The sequence below is a fragment of the Coregonus lavaretus genome, assembly GCF_964263955.1.
Source record: "Coregonus lavaretus genome assembly, chromosome: 10".
In the NCBI taxonomy this organism is placed as follows: Eukaryota; Metazoa; Chordata; class Actinopteri; order Salmoniformes; family Salmonidae; genus Coregonus; species Coregonus lavaretus.
In genome coordinates this window covers 31755654-31778644 of record NC_139997.1, presented here as the reverse complement: position 1 = coordinate 31778644, position 22991 = coordinate 31755654, and the positions used below count along the sequence as shown (strand labels likewise).

Below are 22991 nucleotides of genomic sequence, written 5' to 3'. Positions count from 1 at the left end.
ATATGTTGAGGTGTCAGAAGTATGCAAGAGAAAAAACTACAGTTTTATTCTGAACAGGCGAAGATACAAGATATCAATCTTCCTCTGTGCACAAATAAACACTGCATATCCATGGGCTTCCATCCATATCCGGTTAAAGTTCATTTACACCACACATTTACTATCACATAGAAGTAAAATGGAGTTGGTCTAAATGCATCCGTAACCACTCAGAAATGGTGCCAAAAAAACAAACCTCGAGACAATTGGGATTTCTATGGATAAGAAGAGGTATAGTAGCATCGTATATACGAGACTGATTACAGCTGCGCTATCTGTGTAGCGAACCATTCATGTAAGTTCACAAGAACAGGCTGGCTCGCGAGGCTAGCGGTATAGAGGGATGTGCTAAAAAGGACACTGCATATCTGAAAGGACAGGATAGGAGCTCTATTCTTTTTTTCTTCCTCTGTCAAGATCTGTCACCAGACATGGGTCAAACCTGAGGTCAGCTACATCCAAGAGAAGCCAATGGTTTTCTTCCAAATAATTGCACATCACAATCCCTCTCCCAGTAAGCAAGAACCACAACAAATGCACAGGTAAAATTGAGTTGACGCACTTTATTCCTAAAACAGAAGCCGCACCACCCATCGCTGGCACGGCATTCATATATATTTATTTATATATATTGCCGTTTGGTTTTTGTTTCTAAATGTGTGGTATAAAATACTATATATGACAATGTACCTCTTTATTTGAACACAGTGACTTCATTGCTGTACAAGTCCTCTGCTACAGCTTAGCTGTAAATCCTCCACGCACAAAGGCATGGACATAATTCTCCAATCTACTTCTTCTGTACATCGTGACAATACAAATATTCTGTCCCCAATACAAAAAATAATACTCTAAAAGCAAACTACTGCGACTTTATTTCATTTTTCTGAGGTTTTTGTTTGTTTTTTAATTAAGACGATTACATATATCTTAGACCAATTGCTTTAATGCAGGAAGGCAATATAAACCTTCAAGATTTTGTAATATATAAAAGAGATTAAGACAAATCATACATTTAAAAACTTACAATAAATAAGATAGATGCAGGCATTTAATTTGGAAAAATGTCATCCAAAGGAAAAAAGGGAATTTTTCAGGTCTTAAAACCAAGGATCCATTCAAGTTTTTCGATCACTGAAATGTCCCTTGACTTCCAATACTTTACATGTTTCCCAAACGGTTTTGCCACAGTGTTACCATGGCGTTACCACAGCAAATACAATGGCAACCGGGATCTCGCTCTTTTTCTCTTGTTCCTGTTATTAGCATCACCCGTTCCAGAAATCTATTCTTCTTCTTCTTCTTCTTCTTCTTCTTCTTCTTCTTCTTCTTCTTCTTCTTCTTCTTCTTCTTCTTCTTCTACAGTGGTAGGAGCAGGCTGAGACGTTTCTATGGCCCGTCGCTACGGCCAAGGCGTTCCTTCCATCCAGCAGCCTTCTCTGATCTACTCCTATTCAGATCCAGATCCACACAACACGTAGTGAAGTCCAGCATCAGCCTGCCAGGTTGGAATTTCCTCATTTTCTCCCCTTCCCCTCCACCCTTTAGGCTATTCGTTACAACATGTTCATGATGAAGTTGTACATCTGGTTGAGCACCACAAAGTGAATGGGCAGACAGGAGCGCCGGTCCTGCGTCGCGGGGTCGCACGTCAGCCAGGAGAGGGCATTGTACTGCTCCAGCACAAATCTACAGAGGGAAGGAGAGAGGAGGGAGGAGGAGAGACACTGCATGTGTTATTCCCAATGAACACACCTCTCAAAACGAGCACAAACCTTGAGATCAAGTGGAATACATTACTATGTCTTTGATAAGCACTTTAGATAGACCAGAAATGGATTGAAAGCATGTCTTAAGATCTTTAATGGCTGAGCCGTGGATGAGATTCACCCTTTGACTGCGGAGTGTGTGACTGCATTATGTGTATGTGGTCTTGTTCGTCTATCCTTGTGGGGATCTGAAATCCCCAAAAGTCCCCACAAGGATAGTAAAACAAGACAAATTATCCCTCGTGGGGACATTTCCCACATCCCCATGAGGACAAAGGCGATTTTAAGCTTAGGGGTTAGGTTTAGGGTTAAGGTTATAATTAGGGTTAGGCATTAGGGTTAAGGGTTGGGAAAATAGGATATTGAATGGAAATACATTTGTGTGTATGGGTGTGTTTACTAGGGATGGGAATTTTTAATTTCTTGACTGTTCGAGTACTCACATTATCCCTTATTGATGTCACCAGTTAAATCCACTTCAAATCAGTGTAGATGAAGGGGAGGAGACAGGTTAAAGAAGGATTTTTAAGACATGAGACAATTGAGACATGGATTGTGTATGTGTGCCATTCAGAGGGTGAATGGGCAAGACAAAAGATTGAAGTGCCTTTGAACGGGGTATGGTAGTAGGTGCCAGGTGCATCAGTTTGAGTGTGTAAAGAACTGCAACGCTGCTGGGTTTTTCACACTCAACAGTTTCCCGTGTGTATCAAGAATGGTCCACCACCCAAAGGACATCAAGCCAACTCGACACAACTGTGGGAAGCATTGGAGTCAACATGGGCCAGCATCCCTGTGGAATGCTTTCGACACCTTGTAGAGTCCATGCCTGACGAATTGAGGATGTTCTGAGGGAAAAAAGGTGTGCAACTCAATATTAGGAAGGTGTTCCTAATGTTTTGTATACTCTGTGTATATTCAGTCAATAGAAAAGCAAGTGCCATTTAAGATTATTTAATTGAAACCGTAATATCAACTGGTTACATTATATCGGGGAACACAATCTTCAAAAAGGCAGTAACCTCAGCAGTGGCGCTTGCTTGTAGAAGAAGCCTATTGCTGTGCAATGGCATAGCTTTGTTTTGTTCATTTAGCAGACAAGACAGTCTTATTTCCAGAGCCCTTATCACAGTCAAGACACACCTATTTTATAGCACAAAAAGCCATGATGTAATATAACAGAATCAAATGGAACATAATAATTTTCCAAATGAAAACAGTTGCCAGTGTGAAGTGATGCGCATCTCATGCCTGGAACAGTTGTTCTCAAAAAGTGATCATTTGAAACGGGACTAAATCTAGCACGTTTTTTCAGGGTTACAAACCAAAATTCGATATACAAACATTCGATTTAGTTTATTCTGCCTGTTCTTTGGAATAAAACAAATTGATGAACAATTCCAAATTGAAAACTGCATGGTGATGAATTACGAGCATGACATCTGTTTGGTGAGTAGGCATATACAGTTGGTATAGAAAGTCACCACCCCCTTTCAAAATGTTCACCTTTTGTTGCCTTACAGCCTGAAATGAAAACACATAAAATCAGACTTTTATCGGCTTTATTTACACAAGTAACCCACAATAACCAAGTGGGGAAAAAAATCGAAAAAAACCCTCTGAAAATTCATTACAAATAAAACAGTAAAATACCCGATTTGGATAAGTGAACACCCCCTCTTAGAATTGCAATTGCAAACCTGCTGAGGTATAACCAACCACCTTTCAGATCACAAATCAAGCTAATTGGCTTCCATCTGTGATCAATTGTAGTGACTTTGATTAGTTCAAAATAAAATAAGTTGTTCATAGAGGACTCCACTGCTTAGTAGTGCAATTCAAAGCAAAGAATCCACTTTGGGCAGAAAGGTACTTTCAAAAGATCTACGAGATAAAGTTGTGGAAAGGCACAAGTCAAGGGATAGATATAAAAAGATTTCAAAGGCTCTGTCTATCCCTCGGAGCACAGTTAAGACCATTATTAAGAAGTGGAAGGCGTTTGACACCACCCAGACCCTGCATAGATCAGGCCTTCCCTACAAAGTAGATGACTGGGCAAGGAGGAGACTGATCAGAGCGGCTACCAAGAAGTCAATGCCGACTTTGAAGGAGCTTCAGGCCTTTATGGCAAAGACTGGTCAATGTGTGCATGTGACCACAATATCACAAGCGCTCTACAAATCTGGCCTCTATGGGAGCGTGGCAAGAAAAAAAACACTCCTCAAAAAACACAACATCAAGTCTCATTTGAGCTTTGCCAAAAAAGCACATTGTAGATTCCGTGGCACATGGTCAGATTGAACTTTTTGGCCTGAACGCAAAACGGTATGTCTGGCAAAAACCCAATACATCTTTCCACCCAAAGAACACCATGCCTACAGTAAAGCACGGCGGTGGCAGCATCCTGTTGTGGGGGTGTTTCTCTTCAGCAGGGACTGGAGCACTTGTCAGGATAGAAGGGAAAATGGACAGTGCAAAATACTGACAGATTCTTGAGGAGAACCTGCAGCCCTCTGCCAGGAAGTTGAAAATGGGAAGATGGTTCACGTTTCAACATGACAATGACCCAAAGCACATTGCCAAAGCAACCGTACAGTGGCTGAAGGACAAGAAGGTTAATGTCCTTGAGTGGCCTAGTCAGAGCCCCGACATAAATCCCATCGAGAATCTGTGGAATGACGAAGAGTGCAGTCCATGAGCGGTCACCATGCAATTTGACTGAGCTTGAACAATTCTGCAAGGAAGAATGGGCAAATATTGCACAGTCTAGGTGTGCAAAGTTAGTAGAGACGTATTCAAAAAGACTTATGGCTGTAATTCAAGCATTTTTTTTTTTATATTTTACGTCATTTAGCAGACGCTCTTATCCAGAGCGACTTACAGTTAGTGCATACATAAAAACAAACAAAAAAAAATTATACTGGCCCACCGTGGGAATCGAACCCACAACCCTGGCGTTGCAAACGCCATGCTCTAACAATTGAGCTACCTCCCTGCCGGCCATTCCCTCCCCTACCCTAGACGACGCTAGGCCAATTGTGCGCCGCCCCATTGGTCTCCCAGTTGCGGCCGGCTACAACAGAGCCTGGATTCAAACCAGGATCTCTAGTGGCACAGCTAGCACTGCGATGCAGTGCCTTAGGCCACTGCGCCACTCGGGTGCGCCACTCGGGTGTTCACTTATCTAAATAGGGTATTTTACTGTTTTAATTGTAAATAATTTTCAGAGTTTTTTTTTTTTTTTTCCCCACTTGGATATTGTGGGTTACTGTGTGTAAATAAAGCTGAAAAAAGTCAGATTTGATATGTTTTCATTTCAGGCTGTAAGGCAACAAAATGTGAACATTTTGAAAAGGGGTGGTGACTTTCTATACCCACTGTACTTAAGGATTCTGATGAATATATGCTCTTTGTCTTAATCAAAATAATATTTTTGCATATTTTCAGTGTGGAACCTGTCTATGTTTAGTGGGGTTATAGCCTAGGCTAACCAATTCTAAATGGCATTAGCAGTTCACAAAATAGACGGGACGCAATTATTAAAAAACTGCAGCTCGTTGATTGAATACATATTTTCCTACTTCAATCAACCAGTCCATTTTGAATTTGTGTCATCAATTTGGCAAGGAATGTAGCTTGTGTATCCCATCAGTTAGATACGTTTTTATAGGCATTTATTACTGTAGGCCTAACGGAGCTTTTGTGTGCACTCGGTATGTGTGTGTAGAGGGAGTGGTCGGAACGCAATTGAGTGAATTAGACATGGAGGGGAAAGGGAATTTAGGGAGAAGAACAGTGCGATGCTTGGCTTGGTTTCTTTTTTGTTGTGCCCCGTAAATGCACATGTACAAATGGAACACTAGAGTAAAAACAAATGAACGTCGTCTTCAAGACAAAATTTCACTTGCCTGTTCGGACAGCCACAAATCACATTCCACCAAATAGTTTTACAGTATTCGATTTTTTTTCAATCTCTGGTTAAAGACTGAGCTTTGACATCCGTTTGAGTACTCGATTACTCATGCCCATCCCTAATATCTACCTGAGTACGTCTGAGGTCTGATTGGAGTCGAGAGGGTGTGAGTGTTTGCTGTGCAGCAGTTCATCTGATTGCACTGAAGACACGTGGAGGTGCAGAGAGGCCTGGGGAAAGACACACAGGAAGTCAGTGACAGGCCTAGCTAAACCATTCACACAGTAATAATAGAGCAAACTAAAGTCAGTCAATCGCTGATATCTGGAGCAAGGGAATACAATCTAGGTTAAAATAAAAGTATGTTTTAATTAACTATGAGTGTTTGATACTGAATCCAACCGCAAGCTTTAGTCTGTCTGTTAACTAATGTCAGTCAAAAACAATCCTTTTAAAAATGACCATTAACAAGTACTTCAAGGTGGCATTAGATAAGACATATTATAATCCAGGGCCCATATTCATAAAGCATCTCAGACTACAAGAATATTGATCCTAGATCAGCACTCATACTCTGAGACAATATGAAAACGGGCCCAGGAGTATGAGCGCAGATGTCTGACAGGTTTACCTTGAGGAAAAGGGGACACTGGTTCTGAGCTTGAGGGCAGGCTGACCAGAACCAGTCAGGTAGTGGGCCGGCTTTGGCTGTGGACACAAAGTATCCCAGGGCCAGGGGCTGCTGCAGGATGTTTGGAGCTTCATCGTGGGACTCCATCCGGTCTGTACTCTGGCCCTGGAAGGGAAGAGGAGGAGGAGGAGAAGGAGTTCATCTCTGGCTTGCAATAATGTCCACTGTAAAAGGCTTTTTGCTTTTTCATACATTACAGAACAACTGTTCAAGAAAACAGCACTAGCATTATCAATCCAGGCATTTACCCAAAGCCAAATCTACTTTCATAAGTTACTTTACATAAATGTCATCTTTGTGTTCATCTTAAAGGGTCAATCTGCTGTTGAAACAATAACAAAGCGGTAACCTGCCACTGTTTTGGTATAAAGCTGGGTGATGGGGCTGGAGAAATGTAACTCTCAAATTCATAGACATATGAGATATGAATGCAAGGACTGACCATCCATGATATATCCATAATTATAAACTGGGTGGTTTGTGTCACGACTTCCGCGGAGGCTGCCTCCCCTCCTTGTTCGGGCAGGCTTCGCCGTTCGTCGTCACCGGCTTACTAACCACTGCCGCCCCAATTATCATCATCACATTTGTCTTGTCAATCACACACACCTGGTTCTAATCCCCTCATTAGTCCGTGTATAAGTGTTCCCTCTGCCCCCTTGTCCTTGTGGGTGATTGTTTGAATGTGAGAGTAGTGTAGCTCGGTGGAGGGTAGATATTTCCCCTGTGCCTATGTATTGTATGGAGAAACCGTTACAGTGTATTGCCAGGGTAGATAGTTTCCCCTGTGCCTGTTTTGTTTGTCGCTATTCCAGCGTATTTTGTGTAACGAAGGAATAAACTCTGTATTCGGTGATTACCCTCCTGCGCCTGACTCCTTCCATCACACTCATCACAGAATCACCCACCCGCTATGGAGTCAGCGGGAGAAGAGCACATGCCTGGAGTCGTGGCACGATGCTGGCCAGCTTGGGGGAAGCGATGGATCGGGTTCTTCAGGTCGTCCAATGCCTGGAGAGGACAGGACCCGATCTGTCGAGACCAGCTGGTCAACCCGGATCCAGCCACCTATACCCCAGCACCTGGAGGGATCCAGATATTCCGACCACGGGCGTTAGATGGGACGGCGGCGCTCTGCCAAGGATTCCTCCTCCATCTGGAGCTTTATTTCTCCAGCATCAGGCCGGCGCCATCGGAGCGGGAGAAGGTGTCCGTCCTCGCTTCCTGCCTCTGTGGGAAAGCCCTGGAGTGGGCCAACGCGGTGTGGAATGAAGGAGGAGCCGCGTTGGAGGACTACGGGGAGTTCGCTCGCCTCTTCCGGGCAGTCTTCGATCACCCGCCCGAGGGTCGAGAGGCGGGCGAGCGGCTGGTCCACCTGAGGCAGGGGACGAGGACCGCGCAGGACTTCACGTTGGAGTTTTGGACTCTGGCAGCGGGGTCCGGGTGGAACGAGCGGGCCCTGATCGACCATTTCCGGTGCTATCTGCGGGAGGACGTCCGACAGGAGCTAGCCTGCCGGGACACCATGTTGTCCTTCACGAGACTGGTGGACATGGCCATTCGTTTGGACAACCTGCTGGCAGCCAGAGGACGTCCTGGTAGGGGTCTGCCCGTTTCCACCCCAGACGACTCGGATCCCGAGCTGATGGAGCTGGGTGGAGCCGCCGTCCGAGAGAGCGGAGGAAGACAGCGACAGTGCCACTCTGGTGGCACGAAGGGACAGTACACCACACGTCGTAGTCAACGTTCTTTTGGGCCTGGAAGCGGCAGGCAGGGCACTCGTATCACCCCAGGTATCGAACACCCACACTCGTTCAGAGCCCTCTGCTGCGCACTGTACCCTACCTATCCACTTTCCCGATCACATGGTAGTTCCCCAGTGTAAGGCGCTAGTCGATTCAGGCGCAGCTGGGAACTTTATGGACAGGGCATTCGCAAGCCGTCAAGGCATTTCATTGGTTCCCCTATCCATTCCACTCCCCATCAGAGCATTTGATAGTCGACCATTAGGGTCTGGGTTTGTTACGGAAGTCACTATTCCAGTCACCATGATCACCCAGGAGACACATTGTGAGCAGGTTATTTTTTCGATTATTGAGTCTCCTGCTTTCCCTGTGGTATTAGGTATCCCTTGGCTAGCACTTCACAACCCCACCTTCTCATGGCCGCAGAGGGCTCTCACGGGGTGGTCGCGAGAGTGTCAGGGTAGGTGTCTAGGTGTTTCCGTTGGTGCAACCACGGTGGAAAGTCCAGACGGTACCTCCACCGTGCGCATTCCCCCCCGAATACCTCGATTTGGCGCACGCGTTTTCCAAGACGTGTGCGATTAAATTACCACCTCATCGGGCTGGGGATTGCGCGATAAACCTTCGGGTAGACGCTGTACCTCCCAGGAGTCATGTGTACCCCCTGTCGCAGGCTGAAATGGAGGCTATGGAAACATACGTCACCGAGTCCCTGGGCCAGGGGTATATACGTACCTCCACTTCACCCACCTCCTCGAGTTTCTTCTTTGTGAAGAAGAAAGACTGCGGTCTGCGCCCGTGCATTGATTATCGATCACTGAACAAGGAGTCGATTAGATTTAGTTTTCCTTACCCCTCATTGATTGTGTCAATGCATGGGGCGCACTTCTTCACTAAGCTAGATCTCAGGAGTGTATACAACCTGGTGCGTGTTCGGGAGGGGGATGAGTGGAAGACAGCATTCAGCACAACCACGGGGCATTATGAATACCTGGTGATGCCCTACGGTTTGATGAATGCTCCATCCGTCTTCCAGTCCTTTGTGAACGAGGTGTTTCGGGACATGCTTGGTCGCGGTGTGGTGGTCTACATCGATGACATCCTGGTGTATTCCGCTACACGCGCCGAGCATGTGTCCCTGGTTCGCAAAGTGCTGGCCCGACTGTTGGAAAATTATCTTTATGCCAAGGCAGAGAAGTGTATAGAGGGAGATCGCATTTCAGCCTTGCGTAATTGGCCGACTCCAACCACGGTTAAGGACGTGCAGCGCTTCCTTGGCTTTGCCAACTACTATCAGAGGTTTATCCGGGGCTTTGGCAAGGTTGCAGCTCCCATTACATCCCTGTTGAAGGGTGGGCCGTCCCGGCTCCGCTGGTCTGCTGAGGCTGACCTGGCCTTCAGGAGACTGCGGGGTCTGTTCACCTCAGCCCCGATACTGGCCCACCCCGATCCATCACTACCGTTCGTAGTGGAGGTGGATGCGTCCGAGGTAGGGATAGGCGCTGTCCTGTCCCATTGCTCGGGCACGCCACCCAAGCTCCGCCCCTGTGCCTTCTTCTCTAAGAAACTCAGCCCAGCGGAGCAGAACTACGACGTTGGTGATCGGGAGCTGTTGGCTGTTGTCCATCCTGGTCGTTGTGGACCGCTTTTCCAAGTCCTGCCGCCTCCTTCCTCTGCCCGGTCTCCCCAGGGCCCTGCAGACTGCGGAGGCCCTGTTTACTCACGTCTTCCGGCCCTACGGGGAGTCAGAGGATATAGTGTCCGACCGAGGTCCCCAGTTCACGTCCAAGGTTTGGAAGGCATTCATGGAACGTCTGGGGGTCTCGGTTAGCCTGACCTCTGGGTTCCACCCCGAGTCAAATGGGCAGGTGGAACGGGTAAATCAGGATGTGGGTAGGTTCCTGTGGTCCTACTGAAAGGACCGGCCCCGGGGAGTGGTCAGTATTCTTGCCATGGGCAGAATATGCCCAGAACTCTCTCCGCCACTCCTCTACTAATGTATCACCATTCCAATGTGTTTTAGAATACCAACCGGTTCTGGCACCGTGGCACCAGAGCCAGACCGAGGCTCCTGCGGTGGATGACTGGTTTCGGAGCACGGAGGAGACGTGGGACGCTGCCCACGTTCACCTCCAGCGCGCCGTGCGTCGTCAGACGTCAGGCGCAGTGAGGCCCCGGTCTTCGTACCGGGGGATCGGGTCTGGCTCTCGACCCTGAATCTGCCCCTCCGCCTGCCCTGCCGGAAGCTGAGCCCGCGGTTTGTGGGGCCGTTCAAAGTCCTGAGGAGAATCAACGAGGTCACTTATAAGTTGTTACTCCCCCCTGATTACCGTATTAACCCGTCGTTTCATGTGTCTCTCCTCAGGCCGGTGGTGGTTGGTCCGCTCCAGGAGTCTGAGGTACGGGAGGTTCCTCCACCGCCTCTGGACATCGAGGGGGCCCCGGCATACTCTGTCCGCTCCATCCTGGAAGTGAGACGTCGGGTGGGGGGCCTTCAGTACCTCGTAGAGTGAGAGGGGTACGGTCCGGAGGAACGGTGCTGGGTCCCGGTGAGGGATATCCTCAATCCCTCCCTGTTGCGGGATTTCCACCGTCGCCATCCGGCTCGCCCTGCTCCGCGTCCTCCTGGCCATCGCCGGGGTCGGCGCGCTGCTGGAGCTGCGCGTCAAGGGGTGGGGGTACTGTCACGACTTCCGCGGAGGCTGCCTCCCCTCCTTGTTCGGGCAGGCTTCGCCGTTCGTCGTCACCGGCCCAATTATCATCATCACATTTGTCTTGTCAATCACACACACCTGGTTCTAATCCCCTCATTAGTCCGTGTATAAGTGTTCCCTCTGCCCCCTTGTCCTTGTGGGTGATTGTTTGAATGTGAGAGTAGTGTAGCTCGGTGGAGCTACTCGTACCATTTTGTGGTCAGGGTAGATATTTCCCCTGTGCCTATGTATTGTATGGAGATACCGTTAGGATAAAGTAATCCTTCTAACCCCCCCCCAAATTGTAAAGTGGTTATCCCACTGGCTATAGGGTGAACGCACCAATTTGTGAGTCGCTCTGGCTAAGAGCGTCTGCTAAATGACGTTAATGTGCCCTTGAGCAAGGCACTTAACCCTAATTGCTCCTGTAAGTCGCTCTGGATAAGAGCGTCTGCTAAATGACTAAAATGTAAATGTAAAAATGTTACAGTGTATTGCCAGGGTAGATAGTTTCCCCTGTGCCTGTTTCGTTTGTCGCTATTCCAGCGTATTTTGTGTAACGAAGGAATAAACTCTGTATTCAGTGATTACCCTCCTGCGCCTGACTCCTTCCATCACACTCATCACAGTTTGAGCCCTGAATGTTGATTGGCTGACAGCTGTGGTATATCAGACCGTATACCACGGGTATGACAAAACATTATTTCTGTTGGTAACCAGTTTATAATAGCAATAAGGCACCTCTGGGGTGTGTGGTATATTGGCCATATACCACACCCCCTCGTGCTTTATTGCTTAATTATAGTTTTAACCATGTTTTGTGGTGATACAGTATAATTGTTTTTAGAATGACTGTTTACAAAGAAGTAAAACCAGCTTATTTATTATCTGATGGGGGTACGACATTTAAACTAACCTCATGAGGCATTTATAAGTTATATTCTTCAATAATCAATGGGTATATTTCATTCATTTAAAAGTTTGAAAATGGATGTAGCAACTGCAGATTGCCCCTTTAAGTTCAAGGTATTTATTTTCTTCAATAAAGTATGTACTAGAGTACCTCTTATAGTCTACACAGGTGAGACGTGGTGTGGTGTGGTGGGCCTACCTTGCTGCCGTCTCCCCCCTGGTGGTAGTGGCCGCCGGGGGAGTGTACGGGCGAGGTGGTGGGCGAGGCGGGCAGGATGTTGATGATGTCAGGGTCCACCAGGTCGTTCTCCTGGTCCAGCAGGTCAAAGATCCCGATGGCGTCCGACCCATCTGGACAGAGGAGAAGAGGAGAGAGACTCAGAATAAGATATCAATTTTCAATATGGAGAGACCCATATGACGTAAAAAAAAATTGTAAAATGAGGGAGGTGAGAATTTGAATAGCTCAAAAAACAATTTATTTCCAATGGACTAAATCAATTATTTTCAATAAGGATAAGACAAAGGTGAGAGTTGAGAGGTGAGGCCAGAGGGAAGAGCACAGGTACAGGAGACTCACCGGGGATGGGGTTGAAGGCGATGTCTATGTTGGTGTCAGTAGTGTAGTTGGAGCTGGCCACCTGGACGAAGGCTGAGGTGGGGAACACCAGGATGTGGGTACAGGATGTGTCCTGAGGAGTGCTCAGCTGGGACGTCTGCATGTTCAGAGTGGTGCTGCGGCCAAACACTGAGCCTGTAGACACAGAGTCTGGAGAGAGAGCGAGGAAGTCAGGTTAATAATACGTTCATCTTCATTGAATCTATATTGAACGCATACAGTATACACGCAAATGGAAACGGGTGACATCTGCTATAGCTATCATCCATTAATCAGTCAATTAATTAGTAACAACATTTAATTAATGCAGCAAAAATGTAACTGGGGCCAATAAAAGCAACCTCGATCTTTCAACTGGCCATTATTATTCAGTCCAGTGCTCTATTGTATTTTATAATTATCATCGGATCTGTGGAGTATAACCCACAATGTCTGGGTCAAAGCCAAGTCCTGGGAGAGGAGACATCCATCTCCTTTCACCAAAAACACTGGTCTGGAGGGACTAGTCCAGCCCCTCCTCATATACAGAAGGAGACCCATATTATACACTGACAGTATGAATGGTCCATGCCAGTCTCCATCACATCACACAGAAATCAATGGAGTCTGAGAACCAGTGGTTTATGACTGAGAGAAGCAGTGTCCTCAGACCCATCAATCTGATAACAACATGGAGCGACATGCATTATGATAGGCTGCCACCATCCATCAGACACACGCATACGCACACTCACACATACACACACACAAAGGGTAGGAGAACGTAGTACCTGGCATGATGACAAAGGAGCCCTGAGGCTCCATGGCGACCAGGCAGGCGCTAAGGATGCTGGGCGTGTCAGAGGCAGAGATGCCACACATACGACACACCTCCTTGAGACGGCGACTCAGAGACTGCAGGTTCCTCCTGCTCAACAGAATACTCCAGTCTGGGACCGAGGCAGAGAGGGAAGAGAGAGACGAGTTAGTGAACGAGTAAGACAAGATAAACGCGAGAAAATAAACATATGACAGTAAAATAGAAGGCTCCACCTCACCTTTCAATTCGCCATGTCCCATTCTGCCCAGTCGACCAATCACCACCCTCCATGGCACTGATGTCATCTGCACCAGCCCCAAGCACCAATCCCACAGCTTCTGCAGGCCCGACCTCCGGGCAGAGCCTTTTTTCCTCCGCGCTCTGTGTCGAAACAAAAACACACACACACACACACACATTCTGTCACACACTGAAACCAAAGCTGAACGCAACACTTATTACTACAAATCACTAGAGTTGCCAGGTTGGAAGGAAAGTTGTAGATTGTTGATCTTGCAATATTCACTACTACACTTCATTATTAGACAGTTTTCATCATTACCTGGCATATCGTAAAAACGAAAAACTCAACGCAAAACAAACATTGTTTTGCTAAAAACAAAAACTGCTAGCTGCAGAAGCCTGCCATTTGTAATGCTCTGCTCTGCTTGAGGTTTGCTGACTCTAGATGGTGGTTGTAGTGGTGAGGATCATGATGAAGGTGTGTGCTGTCGGGTGGTCCCACCTGTTGGGCACGTCGATGCTGATGATGCAGGTCTCCAGCAGCTCTCCGTACAGGTCGGTGCAGGTGGCCAAGAGCCAGCGCTGGTCGTGGGACAGGCAGTAGCCCACAAACAGCACGTTGTACTTCTGAGAGGCCTCCCCGAACGTCTCCCCTAGCTCCGTCTGCTTGTCCTTGGTGGGCGCCAGGATGAAGGGAGGTGTGTATAGCCGCAAACACTCTGGTCTCTGTTGGGTGACGAGAGAGAAGGGTCAAAGGTTAGGGGTTATACAAGGGTCATGTTTTTTTAGGGAGAACATGTTTTGAAACTGGCAGGTACTACTTCAATTTGTCCAATAACTATAATAATTTTGCAACACGGTTGGGTACATTGTGCCCTACTGAACACAATCCAGGACTTAATCTATCTACTCTGGGACTAGAAAGACGTATGTACGAGAGTCACTGAGTTGGTTAGTCGTGAAAAAAAGTGTCACTACAGTTGTCCCCTCTCCCCACCCAAATCCCTGAAGAGATGACATTTATCCAGCTAGCTAAGTAGCTCAGAGTTTGTCTCTAGTACCCACTCCACTCCACTCCACTGTGTACAGGGGAAATGCAATGTAGTGGCTGGTGAGTGGCTGGCTGGCCTGGGAGAGTTAAATAGGATTGGGTGGCAGTCTAGGGCCTCTCCCTGTCGAAACCTGCAGCCTGGAATCCATTAGGGAGGTCACAGGGAGCTAGCCAAGCAGATAATGGAAAGAAAACTGTAGAGAAGGAAGAGGGTTATAAGTTCGATTGGTCTTGTTCCAGGACTAAGGGGGTTAGTATAACCCTCTCTCCATCTCAGTGCTCCCTCCCTCTCTCGCTGGCACACTACACATGGCCAGAGCAGAGGGCTGAGGAGCAGAGGGCTGAGGAGCAGAGGGCTGAGGAGCAGAGGGCTGAGGAGCAGAGGGGAGGGTCAGGCTATGACGGGGATGGGCAACCCTGGTCCTCAGGGGAGGTAGTGTCCGCTGGTTTACTGCTCGCCCTGCCACTTCATTCATCCATTCAAGTCGATGCTTTCCCACACACCTGGTTTCCCCACTCTAAATCAAATCACTGATTCAGACACAGCTGTCCCTGTTGTCCAGACATGCCCCTCTCTGGTGTAGGAGCTGCATAATATTAGTTAGGATCATATCAGGATAATGTTTGTCAGTGATGATTTGTGTACCTCTGTGCTCTTCAGTGCAGTGTCGATGGCCAGGCCAGGGCCAAAGCCGGTTAGTGACTTGACGTTGGTGGATCCGGGGAGGGGCCGCCTGCACTGGGAGAACACTGAGAAGGCCAGGGACTTGAGGTGTTGAGCGTAGATATGACGCTCCTCGCTCCTCACCGGCTGGAGCAGGTACTGGCACGGGATGATCTGAGAAGTGGATACCAACAGGTCAGCATACAACTCTTAACAAAACTACTGTACATTACATATAACGCTCTGTTCGGTCTTCTTTCATACCGATTGTCCTGTCTGACATCTTTAGCACTAAAGCAAAGTCTTAGCAACTATTAGTGATTAAAAATATTTTATTCGAAATAAACAGACACTTCTTGACATTGCTAGAAACATTATTTCATCAACACACACTCACAGACACGCACACACACAGATTTGTGTTGAGGTTACCTGTACAGAGACAGCGTTGCGGATGTGTGGTGGGAGGAACTGGAGCATCTCCAGGTAGCAGCGCAGCAGGCCCAGGGTCCACACACTGGACCCCGCCTCAGGCTCCTCGTAGGTGAAGGGGTCCACAATGTACACCACGATGGCTGGGGGGTACGTGATGGCATGAGACTCTCCGTCCGTTGGCACACCCACCTTCTCTCGCTCCATGGTGCTGGGGAGGGGGACAAGAGCGAGAGGGAAGTTAGGACGAGGAATGGGGTTTCCCTCCAGGCACTGTGTGTGTGTGTGTGTACATATGAGTGAATACGGGCCCTGGTGTTGTAGCTACCTCTCTAGGGGTTCAGTGGGTGCCTGGGCCTGGCTGGCTGAGTCCCCCCCGGGGAGGCCTGTGTTCTGGGAACCAGCCTGCTGGCCCAGCTGCCCTCCCTGGGTGGCACCACCCAGGCCCTGGTTCTGCACGCCCATGGTCCCAAAGGGAGGGAAAGAGCTGGGCTTGGCAGACTGCATCCCGCTGCTGGGCTGGCTCCCTGATGATGCCGTGCTGTTGGCACTGTTGGCTACACCTGTGTTGTTGCTAGGCGCGCTGCTGCTGCTGCTGTTGTTGGGGAGGGAGGGGCCTCCGGGGTTCACTGAGTTTTGGGGGCCGGCCGAGGTGGTGGAGGAGGAGCCAGAGGATTGCATGGATGAGGATTGGCTGGAGGCGGGAGGGGGTGTGGGCTGTGCGAGTAGGGAGCTGTCTAAAGGCTGTGCGGCGAGGTATGGAGCTGAGGGGAGACAGGAGCAGAAAGCACAGGTTAACAATCTCATTCATAAGCTATGTGAACAACCTAGACTTTAGAAACCAATATATTTTAAAAGATATTTAAAAATAGGCTTTTTGATCCAAATAGAAACCATGTTCTAAATCCTTGGCTATATGGGCATGGGGGGTACCGAAAGGTCTGACCCCGACCGATTCCCCAACCGTGTAGTCATTGGAACCTACCGAGGTCATAGCGGCAGACTTGAGCGTAAAGCTTGAGCTTGGCGAATGCGTCGCTGTTGCCACTGGCAGCCTTGAGGAACCAATCGCTGACGGGCTGCTCCGCCAGCTTCTTGGCAGCCGCTCCACCCACTCTCACGATGCCGTCCGGGTGGTCTTTTGAGATGGGGCGGTGTTGGCCCAGACGACATGACTGCAGGGCACATGGAGAGAGGGAGTAGGGATGGAAGGAGAAGAGGGAGGGAAAGAGAGGAGGGATGGAGGAATGGTTAGACAACAGCACAGGAATGACTTGGAGTGGTACAGAACTGAAGTAGACAGGCAATTGTTTATGTCATCAATACGTACACTAGGCTGGGATGTAAGCCTCTAGCAAGGTATGGGTCAATTCCATTTCATTCAAGAATTAAAAAGTGCCCTTTGTTTTAAATTAGCAGTTTTAAAAATGTTCACATTTACATTTCAATTCACTTCCCAAAATGTAAATGCAACATTAATGCAACCCCAACCCTAGCCTGGTCCCCCGATCTATGGTCATATCCTCTTAACCCTAACTCCTATGGTTACCTCGTAGACTGCGGCGAGGTCCCTGAAGAAGTTCTTGGCCCCCTGGAGCAGGGCCTCGTTATCGGGACAGACGACCAGATAGCCTACGTCCCTGTGGGAGCCGAAGGGGTCCAGCAGCAGCTTCTCCCAGTAGGGCAGGCCGAAGGGCGACAGCACCACAAAGTCATACTCATAACCCACCAGGAAGGTAGGGATGGGCAAGGGCTCAGGAGACTCATCTGTGCCTGATGAAAGGAAGAAGGGGGGAGGGGGAGGAGAAGGAAATATGGAGGAGGGGAGATGCAGGAGAGAGAAGAGAGGGTGAAGAGATGAGGGGGGCAGGAGTGAGGTGTGGAGAGTGGGGGGGATAAGAGAAGGTGAAGAGGAGGAGAGGAACAGAGTCAAGATAGTGAGTAATTACTTAAACAAGCCAGCGTGCCAACCGTCACCTCTCAGAGAAGGATTGAGAGCCCAAAGTGAACCCATCACAGCAGCAGCTTCTCTACTGAGCTGACATCTGGACTAGAGCAGTGACTGAGATGACTACTGATCTGCACCGTATCTGCCTATGTGAGCCTCTAGCTCTTGGAGCATTTAGTCCCTGGTGGATTACCGTAGGAGCCCCGTCCAGCCATCTTGTGGAACTGCTGCCAGGTGAGGGGTCCCTGAACGCCCCAGGAGCGCACCGTCCTCTTCTTCTGGATGGCATCCTGGAGTACAGGTTGGAGGGAGAGCAGCACCCGCAACACGTCCTGAGAGCACAGAGCACTGATGTCCACCGCTGGGGAGAGGAGGAGGAGGAGGGTTAGAGAGAGAATACACATAGCACTAGAAATCAACATACTGCTAACTGGCAGGAAAAATGAACAGACTGGTTTCTGTTGGTTAGTAATGCTTGCCAACTGATGCTCTACAAGGCCAAATGCAAAGAACAATTTATATTATCAGACATGGATTTTAAAGATGGTTAGAACAACAAAAAGGTGCTTTTCTTACCGTTTTGTTTGGACCAGTGGTGTAGACAGGTGCTCTTGACCAGGGCCTCGTCTACCTTGCCTCCTGACATGTTGTCCATGAACTGTCGGCCGTGCTCCAGGGCCATGTAGCAGTCGCTGTGGAAGTCCCTCTCCTCCACCCTCATACAGGCGGGCATTGGACATCCTCCTGCCCCCCGCGCTGCCAGGCTGTCAGGCTCCATCCCAGCGATGGGTGAGAAGGGGTTGGTGCACTGGTCCTGTAGCAGTAAGATCAGCTCGTCTGGTACCCTCTCCCCCCTCCCTCCTGCTCCTCCCCCTGTCCTCTCCAGCGAGTGTTGCCGCAGTGCCTCAAAGCGCTTCTCCGCCTCGCGGCTGACATCCGAGTCGCGTCCGATGATGTCCAGCTCGTCCTCCAGGAATAGGCCCGAGCTGTTACCGTAGCGGCGGTTGACGACGGCGCTGAAGCCGCAGGTGCAGGGGTACTGGGCCTCTCCTGTGGGGTCGTTTAGGTACACCCCAACGTCGGCCCCCTTGATGTTCATGTTGCACACGCAGATGCAGCAGCTGTCGAAGTTGCAGTCCTTGAAGAGGTTCATGACGGACTCAGAGAGGATGAGGGTGACGTACAGGCTGTGGGCCTCGGGGATGGAGGGCACGGTGGCAGGTTCCACTGAGTTGAGGGGTCGACAGGTGGAAGGGGTAGAGGCAGGCGAGTAGAGGTCCGGGTTCTCGTACTTGAGCGAGCCCTGGACACTGGCGGGCCCTCTGGGGGTGCGTGGGGTACGGGGAGTGCGTGGTGTGGGTGCGGAGAAGCGCGGGGTGGCTGGGGAGGGCAGGATGCCCGTACCACTGTTGCTGGGGGGGGCACTGTTGGACATGAAGGGCGTATGTGTCTGGGGTGTGTAGCTCTGGCTGTAGTCCTGGTCCATGGCACTGCCCACACTTGGGATGTTACTGTGGCAGAGAGAAGCGAGGAGAGGAGTCAGTCACACAACCCAGCCTGTGGGGACAATATGCTAGAGCAGGGATCATCAACTAGATTCAGCCGCGGGACAATGTTTTCTTGAGCGGATGGTCGGGGGATGGAACATAATTACAAATCATTTGTAGACTGCAAAAAGCCCAAACAGATACAATATTTGACTAAAACATAATTTCAAACCTTGCTTACATTTGTATAATTATGATCACGTCTCTCTATTATGCGTGGAAATACATAGGAACATATTTCCAAAATTTAAATCAATTGGAGCTGATTTCCTGGTGTTTTTACAGTTTTTTATGTCCAACAATGAAAATTCAACAACAACAAAGATTTGGGGTCCAAATAAAACCACCCGCAGGCCAAATTTGGCCCACGGGCCGCCTGTGCTAGAGCTTGATTCAAAACAACACAACAAACCAGAGTTTGGGATACAGTAACACAACAATCAACAATTCATTTCAGTATCAACTGAACCTCCATTACACGGCAGAGGTAAACAACACAACAACCATCAAGAGGGGGAATGGTAAACAAAAAAGCAGAGAAAAGTGGCTGCCTGGCTGTCTATCGGGGTATGCCAATGCCACTGCCACTGCGGAAGGCGCTGCCATTTGAAGCAGCCCCTCAATGAGGGAGAAGAGTCTATTTTTGGGCCTGGCGAGAGGAGGAGAGCAGCTGTGAGGAGAGCTGAAGAGGGAGGCGAGCACAGCACAGCACAGCCTGTCCCTGTCCATACGTAGGCTACTTACGTATGTGTGGGAAAGAAACAAATCCTGGCTGAACCTAAAGCAGTAGGCCCCTGCCTCCTCCCTCTCTCTCCACCCCTATACAGTGAACTACCTTTAATCAGGGCCCATAATGTACTATAAAGGAAATAGAGTGCTATTTGGGATGCAGCCCTTATAAGGCAGTAGGCCAGGTTAAGTAGTGAGGGTCGTAAAAGCAGCATGACCAGCTTATAGGGCTTTCCCATGACTCCATTATAACCTGGGACTTTACAGCCGGTCTTAGCACTCTGCAGGCGCCCTGCTGGGAACAGAGGCCCCATCTATAACCCCCTCTACCCAGACAGAGAGGAACAGCAAGGTCCTAAATTTTTACTTTGTCATCATTTAGCAGATGCTCTTATCCAGAGCGACTTACAGGAGCAATTAGGGTTAAGTGCCTTACTCAAGGGCACATCGGCAGATTTCCCCCCCAGCTAGTCGGCTTGGGAATTCGAACCAGCAACCTTTCGGTTACTGGCCCAACGCTCTTAACCGCTAGGTTACCTGCCGTCCTCTAAGCCCTTAATCAGGCGGGCCCCAATCTCCAGCCCCAAACTATGCAGAGAGGTACAGCTATAATCATACAGCCATATATTTTGGAAACATTTACATATATTTTTGACATTACTTATAAAAAAAAGAACTTCAAATCCCTAAATAGCCACCATATGGCAATTACACTACTACGAATAAGGTCCGCAACTACAGTACTACACATTGGGTGTTTTGTTTTTGTGGTCTGTAAAATGGTTGATAATATACCAGGCTCAGTACTGTGGGTTAATAATCCTCACCTTCAATCACCACCATGCTTTCTACACTCATCTCCCGTCCTCTCTCTCCTGATTCAATCAGCCATGCATGAGGAATGGAACAGGCTCCTCAGGGGATAGGGGGATAAACCCAAGTGTGTGTGTGTGTGTGTCTGTATCCTTTAAGTCTAAATTACACTGCAGCTTCAGTATCCCTCAGCACAGATGAGCATTACAAATTGTAAAAAAAAAAATCCTTGGAGCAGCTGGGAAAATCTCCATTGGTTCCACAGGCTTTAGGAGCAGAGGAGAGGGTCTTGAGACAATCAGCTAGCCACGCAGACAGACAGCCCTCCCATAGCAGATGGGCCACTAGCAGTCAGGCATTCAGAAAAAGCTCCCTGGTTATGAGTGGTTCATATAGAGATTGATTGATTTACTATATCAGATCATTAAAATGCACAACCACACACCAATGCAATGGCAGGTGAGGAGATAGGTGGTTTCAGGACTATGTACTTGAAGGAAATATGTTTACCTGTCTTTGTTGAGGTAGGCCATGGCAGGCACATGGGGGTGGTTGAGCATCTCCAGTTTGCCCGCAGTGGTCCAGCTGGGCCTGTAGATGCACTCGTCTGGCAGCTTGATGGGGGGCAGACACTGGCTGGGCAGGGTCTTGAGGGGGGCAAACATGGAGCAGCCCACAAACGCCTGGCACAGCTCTGGCTTGTACACAAATGAGAAGTCCTGAGGGGGAGAGACAGGGAAGGGTGGGGTTAGACCATGTGCTGTATGTACACTGATGGCAATCCAAAGGCTACAGTGCTATGACTTCGATTTACTTTTTCATTTCACATTCATCCTTATTGTAACTCATTTGGCATGGTTAGGCTAGAACACACAAGCAGTCCTAAGTTCAGCAACAGTTAGGTGATGCAGAGGAATTATCCATGACTCCTAAGCAGGGTCAGATAAGGGGTCAAGTTGAAAATTAGGGGCCAAACACACCTTGATATCCTGCGGCTTGGGGCTGCAGTAGCCCTCCTCCACCTCGATCTTGAAGTGTCCCCCAAAGAACGAGGTACCGTCCAGGTTGGTCATGCCCTGTCCGGCCTCCAGGCCGCCATACTCCTTACTGCCCATGTTCATGGGAGAGTAGCCCATGATGTGCTGTTCCAGGCTAGGAGGAGTGGGGAACATCTGGTGCAAATCTGCCGAGCCTAGAGAAAGAGGGAGGAAAGGTGAGAGAGAGGAATAAATGAAGAGAGAGAGAGAGAGAGAGAGAGAGAGAGAGAGAGAGAGAGAGAGAGAGAGAGAGAGAGAGAGAGAGAGAGAGAGAGAGAGAGAGAGAGAGAGTGACAACAACAAGTGAAGATCTGAAGCTCAACAGGTACGATCAACAGTTTGACAGTCTAACTGCTGGGGCAACAAGCACCTTGTTTCACACACACAGCTATAGACTAGTCACATAGAGAGGTAGATAATGAGACACTTGTTCCTGCCCCAAGGCTCAGAGCTGTCTGTTTGGAGTGGAGCAGGGTCGCTCTGACAGCCAGTGACTTCAGTTTAACTCTTATCGCCACAAGGGGGCGCAACTTAGGTAAACAACATCTTTCTGAGCCTGTATGAATCAAGCGTCTCAGAGTAGGAGTGCTGATCTAGGATCAGTTTTGCCTTTTGCCTTATGAACATGGAGACCTGACATTTGTTCGGCACTCCTACTGAGATGCCTGATACATAAGGATCCTGGAATGCAAACGTGCTGAATCTAGTGACTGAAGAAGCTTCATGCTTCATTAGTGAATTAATGAGCATGAACAGCCTGTGCTTTCCAAGTGTTATATTATGAGTTTCTGCATGGGTTTGAGTTGCCTCGAGCACATTTTCAATGCATCATCCTTAGGCTCAGGAGCGGGGAAAGCTGATCTTGGATCAGTGCTTAGGGGTATCCTATCCCATAAGCATTGAGCTAGGAGCTGGGTGAACAGGACATAGCTGATCTGAGAGCACGGAGAAGCAGACTTACTGATGCAAGAGACTGGGTCCAGAGTGGCTGGCTTTGGTTCCTTGTTGCCAAATTTATCACCTGTTCCATTCCCCGCTCGTCTGGAACCAGGCTGTTGAATATAAACAAAGATGTGGCAAAAATAAGATGCAAAACATTCAAAAGTGTATTTACACAAACAACACATGAAATGAAATGACATGTCTCTATATATATTTTATCTCAATGAGACTAAACTGTATAACGTTTAATTTAATGAACACAACATAAATCAATATTACACATTTTCTGAAACCCGAGAACATTGACAGTCAACAAATCGATGTGAAGTTAGTTCCACAACAACAAAGCCCCTGCAGTGAGGGGTTGGGGAACCCTGTTGGCAGGCCGTAACCCAGCGGTGGCAT

The 22991-nt window shown here is 48.5% G+C and overlaps 1 protein-coding gene across 1 annotated transcript in view; it reads right to left on the bottom strand.

The window, feature by feature from the left end:
* Positions 1 to 587: 587 nt before the first annotated feature.
* LOC311135611 (mediator of RNA polymerase II transcription subunit 13-like) overlaps positions 588 to 22991 on the bottom strand; it is a 104662-nt gene continuing 82258 nt past the window's right edge. Inside the window, exons 13-30 of the mRNA XM_084169624.1 lie at positions 22606 to 22696; positions 21588 to 21799; positions 21118 to 21326; positions 18095 to 19029; positions 17712 to 17879; positions 17120 to 17343; positions 16556 to 16745; positions 15899 to 16334; positions 15571 to 15781; positions 15121 to 15312; positions 13926 to 14149; positions 13419 to 13561; positions 13152 to 13310; positions 12343 to 12531; positions 11962 to 12113; positions 6353 to 6517; positions 5851 to 5951; positions 588 to 1728 (exon numbers count right to left, since the gene is read on the bottom strand). Coding sequence (XP_084025750.1) covers positions 1596 to 1728; positions 5851 to 5951; positions 6353 to 6517; positions 11962 to 12113; positions 12343 to 12531; positions 13152 to 13310; positions 13419 to 13561; positions 13926 to 14149; positions 15121 to 15312; positions 15571 to 15781; positions 15899 to 16334; positions 16556 to 16745; positions 17120 to 17343; positions 17712 to 17879; positions 18095 to 19029; positions 21118 to 21326; positions 21588 to 21799; positions 22606 to 22696 — 4134 coding nt within the window. The 3' untranslated portion in view covers positions 588 to 1595. The remainder of the gene's footprint in view (positions 1729 to 5850; positions 5952 to 6352; positions 6518 to 11961; positions 12114 to 12342; positions 12532 to 13151; positions 13311 to 13418; positions 13562 to 13925; positions 14150 to 15120; positions 15313 to 15570; positions 15782 to 15898; positions 16335 to 16555; positions 16746 to 17119; positions 17344 to 17711; positions 17880 to 18094; positions 19030 to 21117; positions 21327 to 21587; positions 21800 to 22605; positions 22697 to 22991) is intronic.